Source organism: Rattus norvegicus, chromosome 7 (assembly GCF_036323735.1).
Source record: "Rattus norvegicus strain BN/NHsdMcwi chromosome 7, GRCr8, whole genome shotgun sequence".
Taxonomy (NCBI): Eukaryota; Metazoa; Chordata; class Mammalia; order Rodentia; family Muridae; genus Rattus; species Rattus norvegicus.
The window spans coordinates 119,119,583-119,142,388 of NC_086025.1; the positions used below are offsets into that span (position 1 = coordinate 119,119,583).

The window sequence follows — 22,806 nt, forward strand, 5'->3', positions numbered from 1 at the left end:
GCCTTCTTCCCAAGTGAGTCTAGGTTGTGTCAAGTTGACAATAAAAATGAAGGCACCTTTACAGTTGCCTTAGGAACTTTCTATAAAGGCATTAGACACATTGAGCCAGGCAGACGGACACCCTCAGAACACAGCCTGGCCACCACACCTTCCTCCAAAAGTGGGTGAAGTCTGCCCTGGGTTTGCCGTAGCTTCCTCATCTGTGTCCCCTCCTATAGTCCCAGGAATCCTGGGCAGGTTCCTTCAGCTCACATCAGCCCAGATCCCAGCTCTCTCAGGTCAGTTAGAAGTCACTTCTTCTGGATAATCATCCCCAGGGGCCAGATACCTCCTGACTCCAGGACAGCAGCCCCCACTGGCCCCCAGATGTCTGTTCTCAAAGAGCAGAGACTGTCTCGTCTACTGCTCAGCTCTGGGATAGGCATCTTCCCCAGACACACAGTCATGTTCTTTCTGCTACCCATGCATCATCTCATAGAAAGGAGTGTAGTTGTGGAAATTACAAAGATCGCTTTTTACAAAAGATTTATCTTATGTATGTGAGTACACTGTAGCTGACTTCAGACACACCAGAAGAGGGCATTGGATCGATCCTATAACAGATGGTTGTGAGCCACCATGTTGCTGGGAATTGAACTTAGGACCTCTGGGAGAACAGTCAGTGCTCTTAACTGCTGAGCCATCTCTCCAGCCCCGCCCCATCACTTTTTAAAATTATTTATTTTTTATTTCATATGCATTGATGTTTTGCCTGCATGTACGTATGTCTTATGAGGGTGCCAGATCCTGGAATTACAGATAGTTGAGAGTTGCCATGGGGGTGCTGGGCTGGGAATTGAACCGAGGTTCCCTGGAAGAGCAGGCAGTGCTTTAACTATGAGGCACCTCTCTAGTCCCCTGAGAAATCACTCTTAACAAAACAAAACAGAACAAAACAGAACAGAACAACAATAACAACAAGAAGGTTTGATGTAGCCTAGGTTGAACTCAGTATGTAGTTGAGGATGATCTAGTACTTTCTTCCCCTCCCCCGATGGCAGAGTCACAATTTACATAAAGTATGAACCAGGACAGATTACTCCCCCCACTTGAAACCCAAATCCCAGTTGGAAGCATTACTAATGAGGGTTGGGGTGGTGGGGGTGTATGTGACCATACGACTGGGCATGCCCTGTGGCTGTGCGTGCCGACCTCCTCCTAAACTTCAGCAGTGGAGAGAAAGCCTTAGGTGTACCCTACCTGCCGGGATGATGCCGATCCTTAGGGTACTGGGCACCAGCACGGCTCGGGGGTGATTGGGGTCAACACCAGCGCTCTGCTGCGTCTTCCCAATTACCCCGTGCAGCACCTCGCTGAACATGCCGTCCCCACCAACACACACGATGCTGCAGGAAGAGCATAGGTTTGGTGAGTCTGTTCGTCCTCTACTTGCAGTAGCTGGGGGGTTGGGTGGATACTGGGGAGGGGCTGGCAGGGGACTGCTGTTGCAAGGTCGGCCTGCCAGACATCTGGAAACAGCTTCTGGACCCCACCCCTGTGTGATGAGGTCCCGCCAGTCTGTCTAATTTACTTTTCCAAATAGGATTCTTCACAAACCCTGGCTTTTCCTGCCCGGGATGTGGAATTTTGGTGGTTTCTAAGCAAAGGGTATGCAGTGCCAGGACCTGGGTCAGCCATCATCAAAAACCTATGGTTTGAGGACTGGACAGATGGCTCAGTGGTCAAGAGCACACACTGCTCCTTCAGAGCTCTATTCCTAGTACCCACATGGCAGCTTACAACTGCCTAGGTCTTCAATTCCAGGGAACCTGATGTCTTCTTCTGCCCGCTAGGCTTGCATATGGTACATACACTTACATACATGCAAACAAACCAGCACATACATAATATAAAAAAACAAACAAACCAACTATAGCTTGGGCTGGGGTAACTTAGTGGCAAAGCGCCCGCCTAGCACACAAACACCCTGGGTTTCATCCCCAACACTGCATAAATAGATATTAAAGGTAAAAGACGTCGCATATTAGCATTCAAGCTTGCCAGGCAGGAATAGCCCAGTCTGGTAGCTGCTGAGAGGCCCTCATGGGGCATCGGATCCCATTACACATAGTTGTGAGCCACCATGTGGTTGCTGGGAATTGAACTCAGGACCTCTGGAAGAGCAGCCAGTTGTCTTAACTGCTGAGCCATCTGTCCTCTCTAGCCCCTGATGTCTTCATTTTTATTGTCAACTTGTCACAACCTAGACTCACCTGGAGAGAAGGAACCTCAATTAAAGAACTGTCTGGATCAGACTGAGCTATGGCCATCTGGGTTTGCGAGAGGGTTACCTTGATTGATGTGGGAGGAACCAGCTAGTTGGGTGGCCTTGCTGTACCCAGATAAGAGGGGAAGTCTGTTCCTGTTGTCAATCCCTCAGCTCCAGGCACAGTCTTAGGAACACGGGAAACAGGAGTAGAGGGGACCAGGTAAGAGCCAGGCCAAATAAGTGGGTAAGGAAAGCTAAGGGGAGATATTGGGTGGTTGGGACAGGGTTTACAATGCGCTGTCCCATGCTGGGGATGGTTGGAGAGAGGCATGGAGACGTGTGTACACGGATGTGGAGGACAAACGTGTCCTCCGACAAGGAGGGAATACCGAGGATAATGCCCACAGTCCAGGGCAATCCAAGAGCTCCCGCAGGGTACGTCTCCGACAGCGTTCACTGTCTGTGACCATGAGGAAAGCAAGAGTAACTCACCCGTCATAGCTGTCTGTGTTGATCTCGTATAAAGTCTCCTTGGCTTGATTGGCATGCTCAGTAACTGTGGGGGAAATGTTGCAATGGGACCGTTTATCTCCACATCTTGGAGCCCATGTGTAACTAACTGCCAACCAATACTATTTTATAAGAGGACCCAGGGAGCTTCCAGAAAGATTTCCCGCAAGTCCCACCCTGGACTTCCCTCACTGCCTTTTTACAAATGAGTAAGGTGGCCTCTGTGAGAAACAGCCAGATCTCAGCATCCGTTCTACCAGGACCTGACATTCTTGGTGTTGGCTTTCCTTTTAGGCTCCGCCCAGCAGTTACCTGGCAACAGCCCGGTAGGCCTGGCTCATTATAAAAGGGGCTGTTTGCCCCCTCCTCACTCTCTTACTCTCTCTGCCTTCCCTCTCTGACCCCTTTCTCTCTTTCTCCCCTTCCCCCTCCCTCCCTATCTACCTCTCCACTTGTTCCTGGCCAGCCTCTTCTCTCTCTCTCTCTCTCTCTCTCTCTCTCTCTCTCTCTCTCTCACACACACACACACACACACACACACACACACATACATTGGAATGTAAGGAGATAAGGCTAACACGTGGTCTTTGCCCCCCCCCCATGTGAAAAGGCAAAACTACTAGTGAAGTTTACTGCTCACACGAGTGTCTCTGTGCCTGCGGTTCCCCACATCCATCTCTCTCTCATGCTGGAGAATCCTTGGGAAAGGCCCCTTTAATGAAGCTGCTGTCTACTGGTCCTTTGGAGCCCCCCAGGATTTCATGTTCACATCTCCTGTTGGGGACATCTACAATGTTACCAGTATGGTATTTTCCTGAAGCACGACAGGGATAACTGAGTGCCCAGTCTTGGTGTACCTGACTATGCTCAGATTTGGGAAGCAGAGGATGTTGGGATGACCTCTTCATCTTTCTATTTTTGACTTGTATTGCTATTATTATTATTATTATTATTATTATTATTATTATTATTATTCTGGGTACAGGGTCTTTCTGGGTAACCAGGCTGGCTTTTAACCCCTGTCTTCCTACTTCAGCCTCCTGAAAGCTAGGGTTACAGCCATGCCCAGCTGAACTAAGTGTCTTCTACCAGGGTTATATTAAACCCCCGAAGGCCTGCAGGAGTAGTGGACTGTGTCTGTCTCTCCCTCTGAAGCCAGCATCTCACTGATGACAGACTGCTGTGATGTAGGGTTACAGAAATGACCCATGCTGTGACATTCTGAGACATCCACTGCTTGTATCTTTTCCTGCAAGGACTTCCTGTTTAAGAGGGAACTGTTTCATTTTTTTTGTTTTGTTTTTTAATTTTATCCCTGTGAGTACTTTATAAGCAAAGTACAATGAGTACATAGGTTTTTTTTTCCCCCCATTATTTTATTTATTCACTTTACATCCTGATCTCAGCCCTCCTCCTGGGACCACCCTCACAAGCCCCTCCCCCTAGTGCATCATTTCTTTTGCCTTCTTCCAACTGAGTGTATAAAAACCCCAACCAAGGGGTTGGGGATTTAGCTCAGTGGTAGAGCGCTTGACTAGCAAGCGCAAGGCCCTGGGTTCAGTCCCCAGCTCCGGAAAAAAAAAAAAAAAAAAAAAAAAAAACCCAACCGAGCTCAAAATGACCAACTAGGGCAGTGGTTCTCAACCTGGGGGTCATGACCCGCATTGGTGTCACATACCAGAGATTTTACATTACGGTTTATAGCAGTAACAAAATTACAGTTGAGAAGTAGCAACCAAGACTCTTTTATGGTGGGGGGGGGGGGCAGGGTCACCTCAGTTCCTCACCACAGTATGGAACTGTATTAAAGTGTCCTGTCATTAGGAAGGCTGAGAACCACTGCGCTAGGATAAAGCCTCTTCCAGGGGTGGCATGTGGGTCCCTCTCGAGCTGGCCCCTGCATACTTGCCCCGAAACACTTACTGATGATCTCAGTGGTGATGGAAGCCAAGGTGAACAAAGGTGCCACTTTTTTTTCATAGATGTGCTTGCCCTGGCCTTTCCCTCCGAAAGGGTTGATAAATACCAGCAAATGCTTCGGTCTTGAAGCTGCAAAACAGCATCCGCAGCGGTCAGTCACACACGATGGGTGCAATAAATTCCACCTCAGCCCGCTGCTGCCGGTGCAAAGAGCTGATCAGTCTTGACAAAGAGTTCTGGGTTATCAAAGGAGAAAAGGGACCATCTGTTGAGGTGAGGGCAGGGCTTTACACACGGGTGGGGCATCAGGAAGGTCCCTGTCCTGGCTGGGTCTCGTGAGCGGTGAGCATGGGTGGCTGTAGCTCCTTCTGCCCATGGGAAGGATGAGGCTTTTGTGAACAAGAAGGAGATGGGAATACAGAAGGAGCACGAGGAGAGGATGACAGGCACACGCAGAGACAGAATGAGTCGACTGGATGCACAGTGGGAAGAAAGGCTCCCACAGCACCACAGGCCTGGCTTCAGGCCTTCCCTCAGTTCCCACCAGTGGCTGGGTTTCCTGAGGCACGCCCCCCCCCTTGCTATGAAATTCCCTTACATCTATTTTGGCTGCTGGAAGTACATAGCCTCTTAAGTCTATCAAATCACAGTAGTGTGAAAGAAGATGCCCAGGGAAACCCAAAATGAAAGTCTACACCCAAACTTGGACACGGTGTTCATCACTGAGCTGGTTAGGTTAGCCAGCAAGGGGCTGCCCCATACCAGTGGGGTTGGGTGGGAGGCTAACAGCTACGCATGAAACACTCACCCAATGGAGAGATGCATAGCTAACCTCTAGTAGCAAGACACCTATCCAGAGGGTGGGTGAGCGGCTACCCATGGGGCACCACCAAGTAGACAGGTGTCAAAAGCACCATGGATGTATACCAGGGGTGACAAGACAGCTCACCCACGTGACTCCATTTGCACTAGACTCAAGTGGTGAAAGAAGCAAGGCCATGTGGGAGGGCGCTCTTTTAACCAGAGAAAACAGTTGGGAGTGGAGCATGAAGCAGGCCTTTCAAAAAAGGTAAAAAACCGAGAGAGAGGGGCTGGGGATTTAGCTCAGTGGTAGAGCGCTTGCCTAGCAAGAGCAAGGCCCTGGGTTCGGTCCCCAGCTCCAAAAAAAAAAAAAAAAAAAAAAAAAAAAGAAGTAGGAAGGTCAAGAGTTCAAGGCCAGCCTTGGCTACATGGAAAATCTGGGGCCAGCCTGGCGTATATTAGAACTACTCTCAAAATAAACAAGTAAAAACAAACAAATACAAAATGAAGAGACTTACAACCTGTCTGGGTCATATTTTATCACTTCTAGTTGTATCAGAAAACCCAGGTGTGGGGTTGGGGATTTAGCTCAGCGGTAGAGCACTTGCCTAGCAAGCGCAAGGCCCTGGGTTCGGTCCCCAGCTCCAAAAAAAAAGAAAAAAAAAAAAAAAAAAAAAAAAGAAAGAAAGAAAACCCAGGTGCAGGGTAAAGGAGATGGCGCGGTAAAGCATTCGCTGTGCACACAGGAGGATCTGAGTTCAGATCCTCTGTTCCTACAGAGGAGCCAGGTAGATGTTGGGTAATAGTGTGGTTCGCACCCTTAATCCCAGGACTTGGGAGGCAGAGGCAGGCAGAGTTCCAAGCTAGACTGGTCTTTGTAGGGAGTTCCAGGACAGCCAGGGCTACACAGAGAAACCCTGTCTCGAAACCTCGAAACAACAACGAAAAGAAAGAAAAAATGACAAAAAAGAAAGAAAGAAAGAAAAGAAAGAAAAGAAAAGAAAGAAGGAAAGAAATGGAAGAAAGGAAGGAAAAAGAAAGGAGTAAAAAGAAATCCAGCCTCCATTGTATGTAACCTTTCCCGAAGGACAGGAAAAAAAGCATTTCTGAGGATTCATAGGAAGCCACTGTGACTTCCAAGGTAAAACCAGACAGGAATGTCATGGAAAGGAAGTCACAGGCCTACTTCTCCCTGAACCTGGGTGAGAAACTCCTACATGAGGTTTCAGGAAGTCGGATGCAGTGATAGAGAAAGGGGCGAAGGGCACAACGGGATGGCTGCTCTAGAAAGAGCATTAACAACCAGACCCGAGTAGGAACGACACCTGTGGCCGCCCCGCCCCCCTGAAGCCCCTTCTGAGGTGATTATGATTCCCCAGAAGGGGATTACAGTATTGTGAGGAAGCTCTCCTTTGCATTCTCTGTGGAGCATCCCCCAAGTCAGGACTGAGACACCAGTGTTGCTGTCACAACCTCACTGGAGGCCCAGTCTGGTCACAAAAAAGGAGGTGACCCATGCAAGCCTTAGGAGCAATAAGCAGATCTAACAAGGAGAATCATGGACTTCCATTAAGTGTCAGCAAGCAAGCAAGGAAAACGTGGGTCAGGTGTGACGTTTCTTTCCTATAATCCTAGCACTTCAGAGGCCGAGGCAGGAGGATCATGAGTTTGAAGCCTTGAACTTGAAGTAGACAGTGAGACCTCGCACCAGAAAACACATGGCTGGCCTTTGAAAACACGTGGATTATGTCTCAAGCATCAGGGAAATCTAGATTAATAGTATGATATAAGGCCTGACCCTGACACCCAGGCTGCAGAGCCAGTGGAGGGGACTCAACGGTGGGTGTGTGCAGAGGGACCCTTGGAGCTCATCTGTGTGGTGTCCACCGTCCAGTCCTCAGCACACCCTGGAGAAATGCCACAGGCCCACGTGCACATGGAAGCCGTGGAGATGAGCCTCAGCGGGAGGGACTACTATGAGGCTAAGGATGCCGAGCGGCCGCAGGAACAACCACAGCCACACACGAGATAACGAGACGACGTTCTTCTCAAGGCCAGGTATGAAAGAGCTGATGCTGATCCCTTTCAATCTACGAAGCATAAAAAATGGGTCTAGTTCTTTAGACCTTCCCAGGATCACGGTGACATCTGGGAAGGAGTCGGGGCCTAGAGGACTCACTGAGTGACCTGCCAGGCTGTTACAGAATGTTCAGTGTGAAAACCCACTTCTCTGTTTCAGTAAGACATTAAAACACTAAAGCAGGGCTGGGGAGGTGGATCACGGTTACAAGCTCTTGCTGTTCTTGCAGAGGACTCCGGTTTAGTTCCCAGCACCCATACAGGGGCTCACAGCCTTCCGCTGCGCCCTCTTCTGGCCACTGTGCATACTGCACACAAATGATGTGCACTCATATATGGGGTCAAAACACTCATACACATAAAATAAAATAAAAAAAAAAGACTTTTGAAAATACATTTTAAAAACCTCTCTAGGGTTAGAAAGATGGCTCAGTAGTTTAGAGCACTTTCTGTTTGTGCAGAGGACCTGGGCTTACTCCCCATCCCGCATATGGTGGCTCACAAGCACCCTTAACTCCAATTCCAGGGCAGGGCTGAATACATGTAAAAAAAGTGAATACAAGTGAATACATGTAAAAAAAAAAGAATTTAAAACATATGTTAAACGGGGCTGGGGAGACAGTGCATTCGATAACGTGCTGAACCAGTCCAATCACCTGGATCTATGCTCATAATTTTCCAGGAGCTAGGTGTTGGTACACACACTTGTGTTCCCAGTGCTGATTCGGTAGAGATAAGTGGATCCCCTGAGGCCAGCCAGTCTAGGCTGTTTGGTGACTGTCTGGCCAATGAGAGACACTGTCTCGAGGGCTGGAGAGATGGCTCAGCGGTTAAGAGCACTGACTGCTCTTCCAGAGGTCCTGAATTTAAATCCCAGCAACCACATGGTGGCTCACAACCACCTGTAAATGGGATCTGATGCCCTCTTCTGGTGTGTCTGAAGACAGTGTATATAATAATAAGTAAATCTTTAAAAAAAAAAGAGAGACTGGAGAGACACTGGCATGTGCACACGCATACAGATAGAATGACAGACAGACAGACAGGCAGGCAGGCATACACACAGAGAAATAGAACTAGAAGCTAAAAGTAGAGCAGCTGGGAGTAGGCTCATGTGATGTTTTATGCCTGTGGGGGTTTTCTGTGAGCTACGGAGAAAGAGTAAAACTTCCAGTGGGCCAGGTGGTGGTGGTACATGCCTTTAACCCCAGCACGTGGGAGGCAGAGGCAGGCAGGATCTCTTAAGGGTCTGAGGCCAGCATGATCTGCAGAGCAAGTTCCAGTACAGACAGGGATACACAGAGAAACCCTGTCTCAAAAACAAACAAAAACGCAAAACCAACCAGAACTCCAGTATTCCAGGGGAGTCAGAGTCTATAGGCTCGAACCTGACTGAGATTCATGGAAACAAGGCTGGAGGTGGGGGTGGGGGCAAGCAGTGAGCGGGAGTGGGGAGGTAGAGAAAGAAGAGTCTAGAGACCAGAAAGCAAGAGAAACTGGGGCACCACAGAGAGTAGTAGCCAAGGGACCGAGCTAGCACCTGAGTCTAGAAACTCAGGGTGATCTTAGAAGGTGGCAGCGGGGAAGCCAGTCCCAGGACAAAACAGAATTTAGAAAACCAGTTCTAAGTACCCTAGAGTGAACAAGAGAAGTGTTTTATGAGGAGACCTGGTTCAGCGGTTTCAAATACCTTATAATCCTCTCTCTCTCTCTCTCTCTCTCTCTCTCTCTCTCTCCTCCCTCCCTCCTTCCCTCCCTCCCCCCGTTCCCTCTGTCTCCCCCTGCCCCTCCCCATATTATAGTATAGTATAGTATAGTATAGTATAGTATAGTATAGTATAGTATATCATATCATATTGTGTGTGTGGAGGTGAGAAGACAGCTTGTCTCTTTCTGGCATATGGGTTCTGGAGATGGAAGTGAACTTGTCAGTGACTGCCCCCCTTTTCTCTTGTTCTCTAGTTTAACTCCCCAAAAGGAAAAAAAGCTAGTCCACAGGGCTGTTGCTATTGTCCAAGTCTATAAGAATAGCTGTTGCCGGGGTTGGAGATTTAGCTCAGTGGTAGAGCACTTGCCTAGCAAACGCAAGGCCCTGGGTTCGGTCCCCAGCTCTGAAAAAAAAAAAAAGAAAAAAAAAAAAAAAAAAGAATAGCTGTTGCCTTTGTACATAAAATTATAACATGACCCAGTGTTACGGGTGCAAAAAGAACAAGCTGCCACGTTTAAGGAGACAAGAAAAGAACTGGTCCCTTGGCACACACGAAATGAGGCACTGGGCTCTGCGGCACTCCTAGAAAGTAAGAGGCCGTTCTCCCACATTCTGTCCAGCCCTCATTTACACCTGGAAAATATTGGCACCCACCCCGCTTACAGAGAAAGATAAAGAGGCTTTGGGGCCTGAGGGATTTGCTCCAGTCTCACTGCTCCTAAGCAGGGGCTGGGCCAGCACTGCAGCTGCAGAGTCCACACACTTCTGCTACTCCACTGTGACCCTCTAAGTAGGAAACACGGAAACAAAGCAAAGGGATCCATCACGTCCACCTGGGTCAGGCCACTGAGTCCCGCGTGCCACCACAGCTGTGCTGCCTGGCAACAAATCCGAAAGTTCGCCCACGTACTCAGGTTCTCCAGCAGCTCTCGGAGGGTCTGCAGCCACAGTTGACACAGCTGCTCGTCGGCGCTCCAGAAGGTCACCCGTGCCCACTTCCAGCGGTGGTGTCGAGCTCGCTTCACACAGTGGACTGCACAGAAAACCAACACTGGTTAGCAGTACCTACAGCTTCGGAAAGGAGCCCTCAGGGCTGTGCTAGCACAATAGGAGTCTCTTGTCTCCACCCCTTATCTCACGGCAGGAATTCCCGGATAGCCAAACCACCATCTTAAGGAGTTCAGCTGTGCTCCCTAGCAAAAGATCACCCCGGCGGGGCTGGTTGACAGTGTACACCCCCTTTGTAGAGGCTTAAATGAGGGCAAGAGATTATCACTTGAATATCCAGTTGCCCTCTACCACCTGGCAGTGCAGCGCGTAGTCAGGGAGCAGGGCCAGGGGGCGGGGCCAGGGTATATAGTGCTAAATTTGGTGCTAAATTGCCTGGGTTTGTCCTTGGGAGGAGGAAGAATTTTAGCAACACATGAAGGCGTGGAGAGCACTTTACACTCACGTTTACCCAGCCCAAAGAGTAATTAATTGCGATCAGAGTTTAAGAAGATGAGCCAGTCACTGGCTTTGATAAGTACCCCGTCTTCATGGAGGTAACTGGGGTGGGGCGTGGAGGGAAGGAGGAGGAGGGTTTGTGGGGTTGGCAAACACTGAGGCTCCCTCACCTGTGAATGCAAACGGATTTTCCATTCTATGCCATCGGCCATTGGAGGACTGTTTCTGGTGGACTTCTTTTTCCTCAACGGCGATGATCTCTGACACTGGTACCGAGTAGGCATCTGCAAGGACACCACACTTAGATCCAAGGATCCATCGGAGCTACACAGACAGAGGGCCGCAACGCCGAAGACTGCAGATACTCATTCCTACTCTCGTCAGATACCCCAAACAGAAAGGAAGACTAGGGTTGACAAGATGGCTCCTCGGGTAAAAGGGCCTGCCACCAAGCTTGATGGCCTGCGTGGAATCCTGGGATCTGCAGGGTGGAAGGAGAAAACCAGCTTCTACCGGTTGTTCTCTAACTTCCCAAAGCACATCAAGGCGTGCAGCCTCTCCCAATAAATGAACTGTGGTGTTTTCTTTTGTTTTTTTGTTTTTTGTTGTTTTGGAAGGAAGGAAGGAAGGAAGGAAGGAAGGAAGGAAGGAAGGAAGGGAGGGAGGAAGGCAGGAAGGAAGGCAGGAAGGAAGGAAGGAAGGAAGGAAGGGAGGGAGGAAGGCAGGAAGGAAGGCAGGAAGGAAGGCAGGAAGGAAGGAAGGAAGGAAGAAAGGAAGGAAGAAAGGAAGGAAGGAAGGCAGGCAGGCAGGCAGGCAGGCCTGGAATGTTAGAGGTAACACCACTCAGAACAAGAGGCAGCTTAGTGTCATTGGAGGGTAGACTCGAGTTATGAGCTTTTACATGGTCTATTCAACTGTTTAAGCCCCAAGTGCTGATTACCGAGTGAGCTATTGTACTGTGTGAGACGTGCTCTGGACATGTTCTGAGGCTGAAAGTGGCTCAGAAATCCAAGAGGGAGGTAAGACACGCAGTTCAGGATGCCAGGGCCACAGAGTGTGTGAGAATCAGGGTCCAGTCTGTGGAGAAGTGTTCCGGAGTGACTGGGCTCTGATTGGACGCAGGAAGATGGGAAGACTTAGGCCCGGAGTAGCCTGGGGATCAAGACTCCTTTGGGTTGCATCTCAGATATTGGATATTTACATCATGATTCCTAACAGTGGCAACATTACAGTTCTGAAGTAGTAACGGAAGAATTTTATGGTTAGGGGGTCACCACAACATGAGCTGTATTGAAGGGCCATAGCATTAGGAAGGCTGAGAACCACTGGCCTAGAAATCTTTTGGTTTGATTCTGTTGCTTTGAGTTAAGTAAGGTCTTTCTAGGTATCCCAGGTTAGCCATGGACTCTCAATCCTCCTGCCCCAGCCTCCCCGAGTGCTAGGATTACGGGTGTGCTCCCTCCATCGTGCCTAGTGCCTAACAATCTCTAACCCGGTAGCCCAGAGAGAAGCCAACTGATCTAAACTTGTTTGAGGCAGGCTGCAATTACTTGACTTGGATCAAAAGGAAGTTCTAGGCTGGGCACACAGCCTTAGGAAATAACAGGTTCTGAGAGACACTGTGGGCTGAGGCTATGCGGTCGGGGTTGGGTGGGGGAGGGGAGAGAAGATTACAGACAGCAGCATCCTCTTTGAACACAGGCTGGACTCCGAATGCTTCTTTATGAATCACTTTGTATTATTGTACAGATGAGCATTGGTACCTGCTGGCCTCCTAGGTTGGCTCTCAACCCCGCAGTCTAGCTAAAAAGTCTTGCGTCTCTGCCAGCAGCCAAATTAGTAGACCATGCTGTGGTGGCGCCTGTGGTCCCTTTGTGGTAGTTTTTCCCAGTTGTGGCTATTGAAATTGGGTCATCAGAACCTGGGAAGGTTCAATATGAGCCATGAAAGGAGTGTAGCCGTGCCCCCAGAGTCCCCAGAGGCACACACACTTGGGAGGGGCTGAACTAAGCAGAATCGAGCCCATTGCCGTGTGGACCCCGTGCCCACCCTGGGTCTGGGGCCACCCTCGGTACTCCTCAGGTGGTTGCCTCTTGGAATTCACATTTTTAGACTGTTGTGCCTCCAAAATTCAGTTTTTAGCTGCTTCTAGTTCTCCCCTCCCTGATCCTCCCCTTTGTCCCCCACTGTTCCTCATTGCCTCTACACTGATGCTACCCAGGACAGCCCCCGTGGCAGACATTTGGACACCTACCCAGCAAGTAGCTTTGCCACCAGCCGCCAGTTCTCTGACATGGCCTCTCCCCTTATTCTGCAGCTTACCCCTCTTCCCCATTTCTGGGGGGCGTTGACCTGGCCCTCACAGAACTCCCCCCAAATCCTGCACCACTTATGACCCTGCACTCAACTCCCTGGTACCCACCTGACCTCTGACGGCCTCCTTCCTGCAACATCGGGAGGTGACAGAGGCACATCTATCTACTATTATGAGTCACCTGCCAGGCTGGCTCGCAACAGGTACCAAGTGGTGGGGGCAGGACAGACCTAAGGCAGCGACCCTTTGATAAAGTGACCCGTGAGTCTAGGACTCTTGAGAGCGGACTTCCAGCAACTCCCGGTGCCTCTATTCCTAACTGTGACTGTCCCTAAGAATCAGGTGACAGAAGTCACAGCTGCTGAGCACAGTAGTGGAGATGAGATAAGCTGATATTCAGAGGACTAGGAGGCAACAGTCGTGTGCTATATCACAAAATAACTAAGGCGTACCAGTGACTGTTGGACAACTCTCTTGAAAGCATGCCCATGACCCATGCTTCGTCTTACATACTCAGAGGGAGACTCGGCCCAAGGAAGAAGAGAACAGTGTCCTAGTGTGTCACAAGCTCTGCTGGCCAGACCCCAAAGGCCATGCTGCACCAAGGACCCCACAAAGCCACACAGCCCACATACATTCCACAGCTGCTGCGGCACACAAGCCACGCCACAGCTCATGTGATACTGGCACTGTCCCTTGGTAAGAACAAAGCTCTAAAACCAGCATTGCTCAGATCCCCACAAACATAACCGGAGTGTGGGCTGGGAGGCGGAAAACAGAGAACTAGAGTCAGTCACGTGAGCTGTCAGGCGGGACTCAGGCCTGGCAGGGAGGTGCTGGGGAGATCTCGTGATCAGGGTAGTGTGGTTCGGAGGCTTCTGAGAGAGCGACAGTAGGAAGAGGGCCAAGAAGCAGCGAGGGACAAGGGGTCAGGGATACAGGAACTCAAGAATGAGAATGTCATGTAGAGTGTGGGAGATAACAGCATCACTCTGACCCTGCTGGGGACTGGGCTGGGTGGAGCTAAGGGAGGGTAAGGAGTGAGGCTCTGTGGACACAGAAGGATGGTTTGATAAAAGTGACCTGTCAGAAACCTGAGCTATCATTGGTGGGGTTGTGCTTCCTACAGGCCAGCAGCCCTGCACAGCAGACAAGGCTACCTCTGCATCCAATGCCATGTCCTTGGGAAACAGACTGTCAATCACAGAGGTCAGTGGGGACAACTGCATGACACAGAGACACTGGAGGAGCCAGCGGCTGGTCCTCTTGGGGTGCAATGCCCCTCCAACAAGTTCTCTGCTGTGTAGTTTAGATCACACGGTGAGACATCCACACACCGGGATGGCCTCGTGGACACTTGATGACATCAACCACAGCAACTGAAAACAGGTGGGGGACCCTGGCCAACAGCTGGCCAAGAGGCAGGAGTTCTGGGCCCTTTCTGTTCCTGTGGAATGCTAATATCTTGGGTATACGTCCTCATACACTGCCCAGCAAGGTTAGAAGGTTCACAGGGACCCGGGATGAGAAGTGCAGTTTTCCCAGGCCAGGTGGGCCCCAGGCCTGTGTGATGGTGACTCTGGGAAAGGGCTGCCCTGCAGGGATCTTTCTGCTTTGAAGGGAAAGGAATGAGAAATCGAGGGTTAAGCATAACTCATCTGGTCCAAGAATGGTGTCCTGTCTTGCTGTGTCCTGTGCAATCTAGGGATGTGCCCAGAGCAGCCAATTTTCTCATGCCCACCCTGGACCACACTCAGAGCTTGCTAGGCAACTTCTGCTGTGAGTGGTGGGTGCTACTCCAGGGTCTTGGGATCTTGTTCCTGATCACAGAAAAGCAGGCTGGCAGTCATTAGTCGAGCCCCCTTTCCTTTAATAAAATAATGTCTGGCTATGACTCTGAGGCAAATGTCCTAGATCATTACAAAGGATATCAACCCCCTTTCCAGGACCCCACAGTCAGACTTTGAGCCAGCCAGAGCGGGAGCAGTGAGTGTCCAAGACACAAATTGGATGACAGATGCTGTGGCCCACAGCCCTCAGGGCCAAACCTACACCCCTCATTGTGCAGTTTCTACCTGTCCCCTCCCAGGGACCACAGTGCCCTGCCACTCAGTGTGCCAGTCACACACCTGACGTGGGGACACAGAGTGCTGCTCCTGGTGTCCCTGCCATTCTGAGAAGTGGCCCTGTTTATGGTGCTGCAGTCCTGAGTACATGAAAGTGGGGCCCAACCTGTTGGGGCTACAGGGCTGGCCATTTCACTCTAGCCCGGTGCCTAAGCACTGTAAAGGTGAGGTGAGAACTCACAAGTGTCCTTGCCTACTCCACTTGGAATTCTGGATGCATCCCCAACAGCCTGTTGCATGAGGAACTAGCCAATTGTGGGTCCAGCCTTGGACTCCTTATAACCAGCCATGGTTTTTAAACCATTCTACATACTTGACCAGAGGGCCTAGTCAGAGGAGTGAGGTCCACCTCACAGTGTCATCTCCTTGCCGGTGACTTGAGCACTGAGAAGTCACTATCTCCATCGAGCCAGAGTGAGTTTCTGCTCCCCAGAGAAATCTACCCTTTCCCTTCAGAATCCAGAGGTTAGTGTAACCCCCGCCCCTCCTACCTTCACTGCACAGGTCAAGTGAGCTTTGGCAGTGCCTCCCAGGGGCCCCTTCCAGACACCGTTGCCTCAAGAGTCCGCCCTGGCCCCCTTACCCCCCTCCCGGCCATTCCAGCTTCTTGACAGCCTACCATGGTAATTTTTAATCAAATCACAAGCAGAGTGAGGACGACAGTCTTCACCGGGCCCAAGGAGATGGGTTCAGTAGGTGAAACGTTTGCTGTACAAGCAAAAGGACCCAAGTTCGATCCCCAGCACCTACTCAGAAAGCCAGTTAGTGTGGTGCACATTTGTGATCTCAGGGAGGCTTAAGGGTGGGTGAGTAGAGACTGAAAGACAGACCCCGGGGGTTCACTGGCCAGACAGTCTAATCCCAGGTCCCAGGAAGAGCACTTTTCTCAAAAAACAAATGGGGGCAGGGTGCAGAGATGGCTCAGTGGTTAAGAGCTCTGGCGGCTCTTGCAGAGGACATGAGTCTAATTTCCAGCAACTGCATGGCAGCTCACAGCTATCTGTAACTCCAGTTCCAGGAGATCCGATGCCCTTTTCTGGCCTCTGTAGGCACCGGGAACACATGGTATACACACATACACGAAGTCATAACACTCATGAACACAAAATAAAATAAACATAAAATTTTTTTAAGGAAAGACATTCTTGTAAAGATTTATTTATTTATTTTGTATATGAGTACACTGTAGCTGTCTTCTGACACACCAGAAGAGGGCATCGGATTCCATTACAGATGGTTGTGAGCCACCATGTGGTTTCTGGGATTTGAACTCAGGACCTCTGGAAGAGCAGTCGGTGCTCTTAACCACTGAGCCATCTCTCCAGCCCCCAAGATTTTTAATTAAAGTAAAGGTGGCACGTGAACCAGGAAGATGCTTGATGTTAACCTCTGACCTCTACACATGTCCATGTGCCTTCATGCACATGCATTGCTCACATGCACAGGGACACACACACACGCACCTGCACGACCATGCGCACGTGCTCAGGGCCTTTGTTTCCAAAAGCACTACTCCAGTTAGAACAGCCAGTGGCTATGAGATCTGGTCTCCGTCGGCTTCTGCCTATGAGGGGACTCTTAGATAACACATCAGGGCAGGCTCATCTTACCTCCTCTGGCACCTCTTACAAGACTGTATTTTAAATGGTTTTTACATTTTTGGAGTTCAGCTGAGAGAGATGTTAGAAGTGTCTGCCCCAATCACAGATCAATCTTCTGTCTCTTTCCTGCCGTGTCCTCACCGCGATGGAGCCGCTGCCTGTGACACGAGCTGGGGCCCTTACTCACTTCCAGCCAGCAGAGCTAAACCTGAACGTACGAGTCCATTCACTACTCATCTCCTGACATTAGAACAGTCTGCGCCAGCCAGCTTTGATCCAGCACTCAGGGTTAGGAGGGCAGAGCCAGACAGATCTGAGTTCGAGGCCAGCCTGATCTGCATAGCCAGTTCCAGGACAGCCAGGGCTATACAGAGAAACCCAGTCTCGGAACAACAACGACAACAACAAAAACAACAAAATCAATCCATGTTAATAAAAAGAAAAGAAAAAAAAAACCATTACTGATTCAAATAGGACAATGTCATACATTCAACCGTTCCTATTCCTTTCTAACCTTGGACGGAAAACCTGTAAGTGAATCTTGGCTAAAACTCTGAGCACTTTTGCTGACAATAGAAAAATTCTCCTGCCCTTCTGTTCACGACAAGGCGACTCATGTGAGTCCGAAGCTCGCCCTGCGACAAAAGGCCATCGCGTTCCAGAAAAGTCAGCTTGCCCTTGGCAGGTGAGGCTGGCCTGCTGGTCCCTGTCATCAGGCTGAGTTTGCCAGCACCTTCTCTACAGCCTGCTGTGGTATTTGCAGTCATCCCATAGCCTCGTGGAGTAGACAGACATCAGCTTCTAGCACTTGCTGGTTCTGTTCTGTTTGTGTGTGTGAGCTGTGACCACAGCTCGCTGACAGGACAGTGTCTGCCTCCGCTCAACTGTGTTGTCGGAGACTCTGGGATGCAATCAGTTTCCCACATGCCTCTAGGGCAGAAAGGTTCACCAGTGACCCAGGCGCATACACACATAAGCCCACACATGTCGGACAAGGGTCAAGATAGTGGGGATATGCCACTCAGTCGGGCCTCCTAAGATCAAGACGACAAACTGGGCACCATGGCCCATACTTAGAATCCCAGCCTGGAGGAACGGAGGCAATAGGGTGAGAAGTTTCTTATCAAGGTCACGACTGTTGCACATGGCTCTCCAAGACCTTGAGGTCTGATGTGACAGGAGAAGAGGGGTTAGGACAGGACAGCCACTCCCCCAGTGCCCACTATCGAGGTTCACAGGTCATGCAAAGGCGGAGGCAACACACCCATGGAAAATAGGTGTGAATTGGCTCTAAGCACCTTGGCTTGTGTGTACCCAGCGTGTACAGGAACCTGAGCAACAGAGGCACCCAGGAGAACCGGATGAGGAACACGTCTCACTGCCCTGCAATTAAAAAGGAGTCAGACACACTTCCCTGGCATAGGGCCACTCGGCAGCATGTGCCGAGCGAACGCCTGGCCTTCGTTAAAGCTCTGTACGTGGACCCCTGGGAGTGCAGAAACACCACATAAGTCGCGATTCTCTAGGCAATGATTCTTTCTTGAGAATGGCTAGTCATTCTGTTCCCTTCTTTCTGGGCTCTTCTATGTGGATGCCAATTCCGCCCGGTGCATCTTCAAGGGCGCAGACAACAAAGCGAGTCAGACACAGGAGTCACGAAGTGGGAGCTCTGAGGTGGCTGTGGGCTCCACACCTGCTGAGGCACTCCTGAAGCCTTTGAGTAGGGACAAAGAGGGAGGGGGGCTCTCAGGAGAGAGTCAGGAACGGAGCTGAGAAGCTTTGTGTCTGATGCTTAAAACTACAAGCTGTTCTCAGTGCTCAGCGGCAGAATGTATAGAATATGGGGCGATGAGGAGAGGCGATGCCTAGGAAATGGGTCAGTAGGAACAGTCTAGTCTGAAAACACAGACACCTTCGAGCCCTGGGATGGACTGGATGTGCTCTTCCTTCTTTAACTTCAGATATGATACCCAACTATGGAGGCTGAGAGGCGGAGGCACAAGACAGGTACCTGAGTTTGAGGGCAGGCAAGGGACCCATGGGTTTCCTTTTACACCACAGAGCTCCGATCTGGGACAGAAGAAACCGCTATGGGAAACACCAGTGCGCACAGACAAGAGTGTCAACACAAGCCAGCTCCCTGCAGCCCTAGGCCAGGGCAGGGCCAGCCTCTCTTGAACAAGAACCACCACGCCCCACTGAAAAGGCCAGCCCCCCCTTTCCAAGGGGCACCTGTACTGAGGAACTCACTGTGGTCTTCAAGATGTAAGCACTTTATGGGCGAGGCTAGAAGATTGGGAATCATAAATCACTCATGGAAAGAAAGCAGGGGTGGCCACGCTAATGCCCAAAACAAAAGGAAGTCTCCAGAGATGGAGGGCCCTTTGTATAAAGACAAAAGGGGGGTGCGGCAAGCCTCCAAACAGCTGCAGAATGTAAGGTGGAGGCCGACAGAACTGAAGGGAGAAATAGGTGAATCACAACTGTGCCTGAATACCTCAAGAACAGACGGAACACAAGTCTGGAAAGCAGACAGCACGCAGAACTCAGCGCTGCCTTCAGGGGTGGATGTATCCTTCCTAGGAGCCCTCAAAACTGAACCACCAAAACTGAGACAGACTAGGGGTATTTATCAGGTTCATTTTCTCTGCCACGTAGAGAATTAAAAGGCAGAGTGGGGGGTGGGGGGCGTCTGAAGCACGAGGGGCAGCAGCAGAGACATCCAGCTACCTGTATACAATGTTGCCCTAATGGCAACTGATGAGGTGGGGGTGTGGTCCTGAGGAGGGGCTAGAGTGTAGATAGGTTGGGGAAGGCAAGGGGAAGGAGGAGGGGGCTATCATCCACGCTGGGTGCAGGACTTCCAGGATGGTTTCTTTGGCGGGGGGGGGGGGGTGTCGGGTGGTGGTGGGGAGCATCACCCACACTCCTGCCTGTAACCTCTCACCTGTGCTTCCTAAGTAAGCCTACTAAACTCATTTGTTCTCTGGTAGTGCGGACTTTGGTTTGTCATTAGGACCTTATGAAGGAGGTGTGTGTGTGGGGGTGGGGTGGGGTTTGATATCGCTTAGTGCCCCTTCGGGATGAAAATTCTTGCAACACTCCGGCACACCAGGGCCAACTTCAGTTGATCTGCGCACAGAACTGGTCAGAGAGGTGAGAATCCAAGTCGCAGAGGCCCTGAGGCTCTGCAGCTGCAGATGTTGTTCCTCAGAGGGGCTGAATCTACCCTGAATTTATGGGTTTCCCCCTGGCAGATACCTGCTGCTGCTGCCAAGTGAGCACCTTCTTCAAACAGCAGCAGCAATTTCCTTCAGGTGTTGGGCTTTTTTTTTTCCGGAGCTGGGGACTGAACCCAGGGCCTTGCGCTTGCTAGGCAAGTGCTCTACCACTGAGCTAAATCCCCAACCCCAGGTGTTGGGCTTTTTAAGTTGTTTTTAGCCACCTGGATTCACTACCTTTACAAGACAACACCCTGTTAGTCCCTCTTTGCGAGCGAGTGAGCGAGAGAGAGAGAGAGAGAGAGAGAGAGAGAGAGAGAGAGAGAGAGAGAGAGAGACTTAGAGCAGGGAATTTCCCCAATTCAGGCTGCTGTCTTTCTTTGTAAATAAAGCTTTATTGGCACACAGCCATGACCCTTTGTTGACAGAGTGTCTGTGGTGGTTTATACCCCCAAGAAGCAGGCAGGGCTGAGTAACTAGATGGCCCACAGAGCCAAAAGGCCTGTCAGTCTCTTTTAGACAATGCCTGCCTTAAGGGACACACTATTTTTATTGGAGACAAGGTCTCACAGCTGGCCTAGGTTGCCTGCCACTCTGGAACCTCTTAGTCTCAGAGCTGGGATCACAGGCAGGGACAGCCACACCCACGTGCTGACATGTTTTCGACTACCAAAAGTTAACCAGGAAGTCCAGTCAGAACGATTACGAGTTTATGACTATTGCAAGGACCTCTGAGACCTGTCATCTCTCAAGGGCCACTGAAACGCCAGCGGAGGCTGCTACCTGAACGATGTCTTCCAGCCTCTGTCTTGGGAGGCTGCGAAGCCCTCGATCCAAAGGGCTGTCGTGACCACTGGACTGATCTGGAAGGACACATCTGTGTCTGATGTAGGCTGACCTGATGGCCATTTATTTCTTTCACAGACACTAGGAGGACGTGTGTGCGTCGTCCGCTTTCTGCGAGCTGATCGTTTCTGTTGCTTCTGGCCTCTTAAAGGCGCATGAGTGACGCCTACATGGCTCTGTTAGGTTGAGACCTCCCGGGTAGCACTTAACACCAGCACCCTTTATACCAGGGCGACACAAGGGTTGTGCACAAACTCTTCAGCCTCCTCATACCCTGATGGCTTCCAACTCACACTCCTTCAGAGGCAAGAGAGGGGAGTGACGTCACCCAGCAAGAATTTACCAGGAAGCCCCTTCCTCCCTCCTGTGTCTCACACTCCGTGACCTCAGGAGACTCCGTGACCTCAGGAGACCCACCAACCAACCGCAACTTCTGATCCTGATGGGGGAGTAAAAGGGGTCCTGAGTCAGGGACCCAAGTCCTCCTGATAGAGGGCCTGAAGTCTGACCCCACTGCTGAGCAAGGACAGTAAGCTGTCCTTGTCCTTGTCACGCCCTGTCCTGTAAGCATCTACTCGGGGGATGGGGGAGTCCTTGAAGAATCAGGAGGCACATAGAAGAGGATTCTGGCAAGGATCCTGCCCCAGAGAAGGAGGCAGATAAGAACACATGACAAGGGACAGAAAGAAATGGCCGGCAGAGGAAAAGCCCCGTGAAGGGCAAAGTGCATTTTGAACCCTGAAGGACAGGAGTGAGACCAAGGCTTACGTGGGAAAGTAGAAGAAAAACACCTTGGTTAGAGAGGCCCACGGTGAGAAGTGCCAGGGATGCTGGGCACTGCCAGTGGCTCAGCACGTGATGGGGGACATGAGCAGGGTCAGGATTGTGTCATGGGGGAAGGTGCAGGACACTCACCCTTGGAAGATGGGCAGCTGTGTTTGCACAGAGGCCCGTCAGACACCCACAGCACTGACAAGTCAGTAGGACTGAACTGGGTGATTTAGTTTTTATTTTACTTTTTAATTTCGCATCCTGATGCCTGGGGTCCCTCCACCACAAGATTGTTCCAACGATAGGAAATGGTGATCATAAAGGATCCAAGGCCAGGGTCAGAGGTAGGAGGACCATGAATGTGTAGGCGGTAGTTGTCTGAACCGGTCTGCGACCCAAAGAACAGAACTGGGTTCAGTCGAGAGCAGAGAGGAAGAATTAGGCTAGAGAAGAGAAAGCCGACAGGCAAAAGAGCCCACCTACAAGAGCAGCCGGCTCATAGTCCTCTGTGTTGTGTGAGATGTTGGCTGTCTCCGGGCCGACAGTTAGAACCAACTCCTGAGAGAAAGCAGAGATAGCCCTTTCCCCTGGCGGGCAGCGTAGAGACCACACAAAGGCTGGAGTCTCTGGAAGAATTGAACCAACAGCTATGTGGGGTTCTGGCAGCCTTCCTCGGGTTCCCAGAGGGGCAGACACAGTCAAGTTGTGCAGACATAACGGGCTTTCTCCCTATGAGAGAGCTCCACACACAAGGTGCTTCCCCACCTCAAAACCTGTACCAGCAGGGCTAGAGTTGGCTCCATTGTCAAGACCTATGGGGGCCCACAGATAGTGGCAGGCCCACAACCTTCAAGCCATACGGGGGTTGAAAGTGGGGGGAAAGGGCTAATACGAGGGCCTGAAGCTAACACCTTGGGGGCAGATCTGGACAGATCTTCACAGCTACCAGTGAAGAGCATCAAGACAAGGCAGAGGGATCTGTTAATAAACTGGCAGACAGAAAGGGGAGGGCCGACAAGCATGACCACAGGTTGGAGAAGAAGTAAATACACTGGGCAAGCATATTGGCAAGGTCTTAACGAACACAGACATTAGATCTTCACAGTAAGAAGTGCCCCACATTCTACCTCCTGTGTCCCTCGAATTCAGGGTGTGGGGTTCATTTACAAAGCTGACACTTAGCATGTGTGAGGCCCTTGTTCCCCCTTCAGCACC

At 50.7% G+C, this 22,806-nt stretch overlaps 1 protein-coding gene and 1 long non-coding RNA gene across 3 annotated transcripts in view; one reads left to right on the forward strand and one right to left on the reverse strand.

The window, feature by feature from the left end:
* Positions 1-22,806, reverse strand: part of Cerk (ceramide kinase) — a 44,212-nt gene that overhangs the window by 13,909 nt on the left and 7,497 nt on the right. The window contains exons 2-6 of one of the 2 annotated variants that reach the window (NM_001134861.1): positions 10,883-10,996; positions 10,177-10,299; positions 4,682-4,807; positions 2,741-2,804; positions 1,240-1,385 (exon numbers count right to left, since the gene is read on the reverse strand). In NM_001134861.1, coding sequence (NP_001128333.1) covers positions 1,240-1,385; positions 2,741-2,804; positions 4,682-4,807; positions 10,177-10,299; positions 10,883-10,996 — 573 coding nt within the window. Of the gene's footprint in view, positions 1-1,239; positions 1,386-2,740; positions 2,805-4,681; positions 4,808-10,099; positions 10,300-10,882; positions 10,997-22,806 lie in introns of both variants that reach the window. The other variant, XM_039078853.2, reaches the window with a different exon arrangement.
* On the forward strand, positions 10,193-11,300 carry LOC134479762 (uncharacterized). The gene is made up of 2 exons (XR_010053459.1): positions 10,193-10,320; positions 10,669-11,300. It is a non-coding gene; the product is annotated as an uncharacterized LOC134479762 (long non-coding RNA).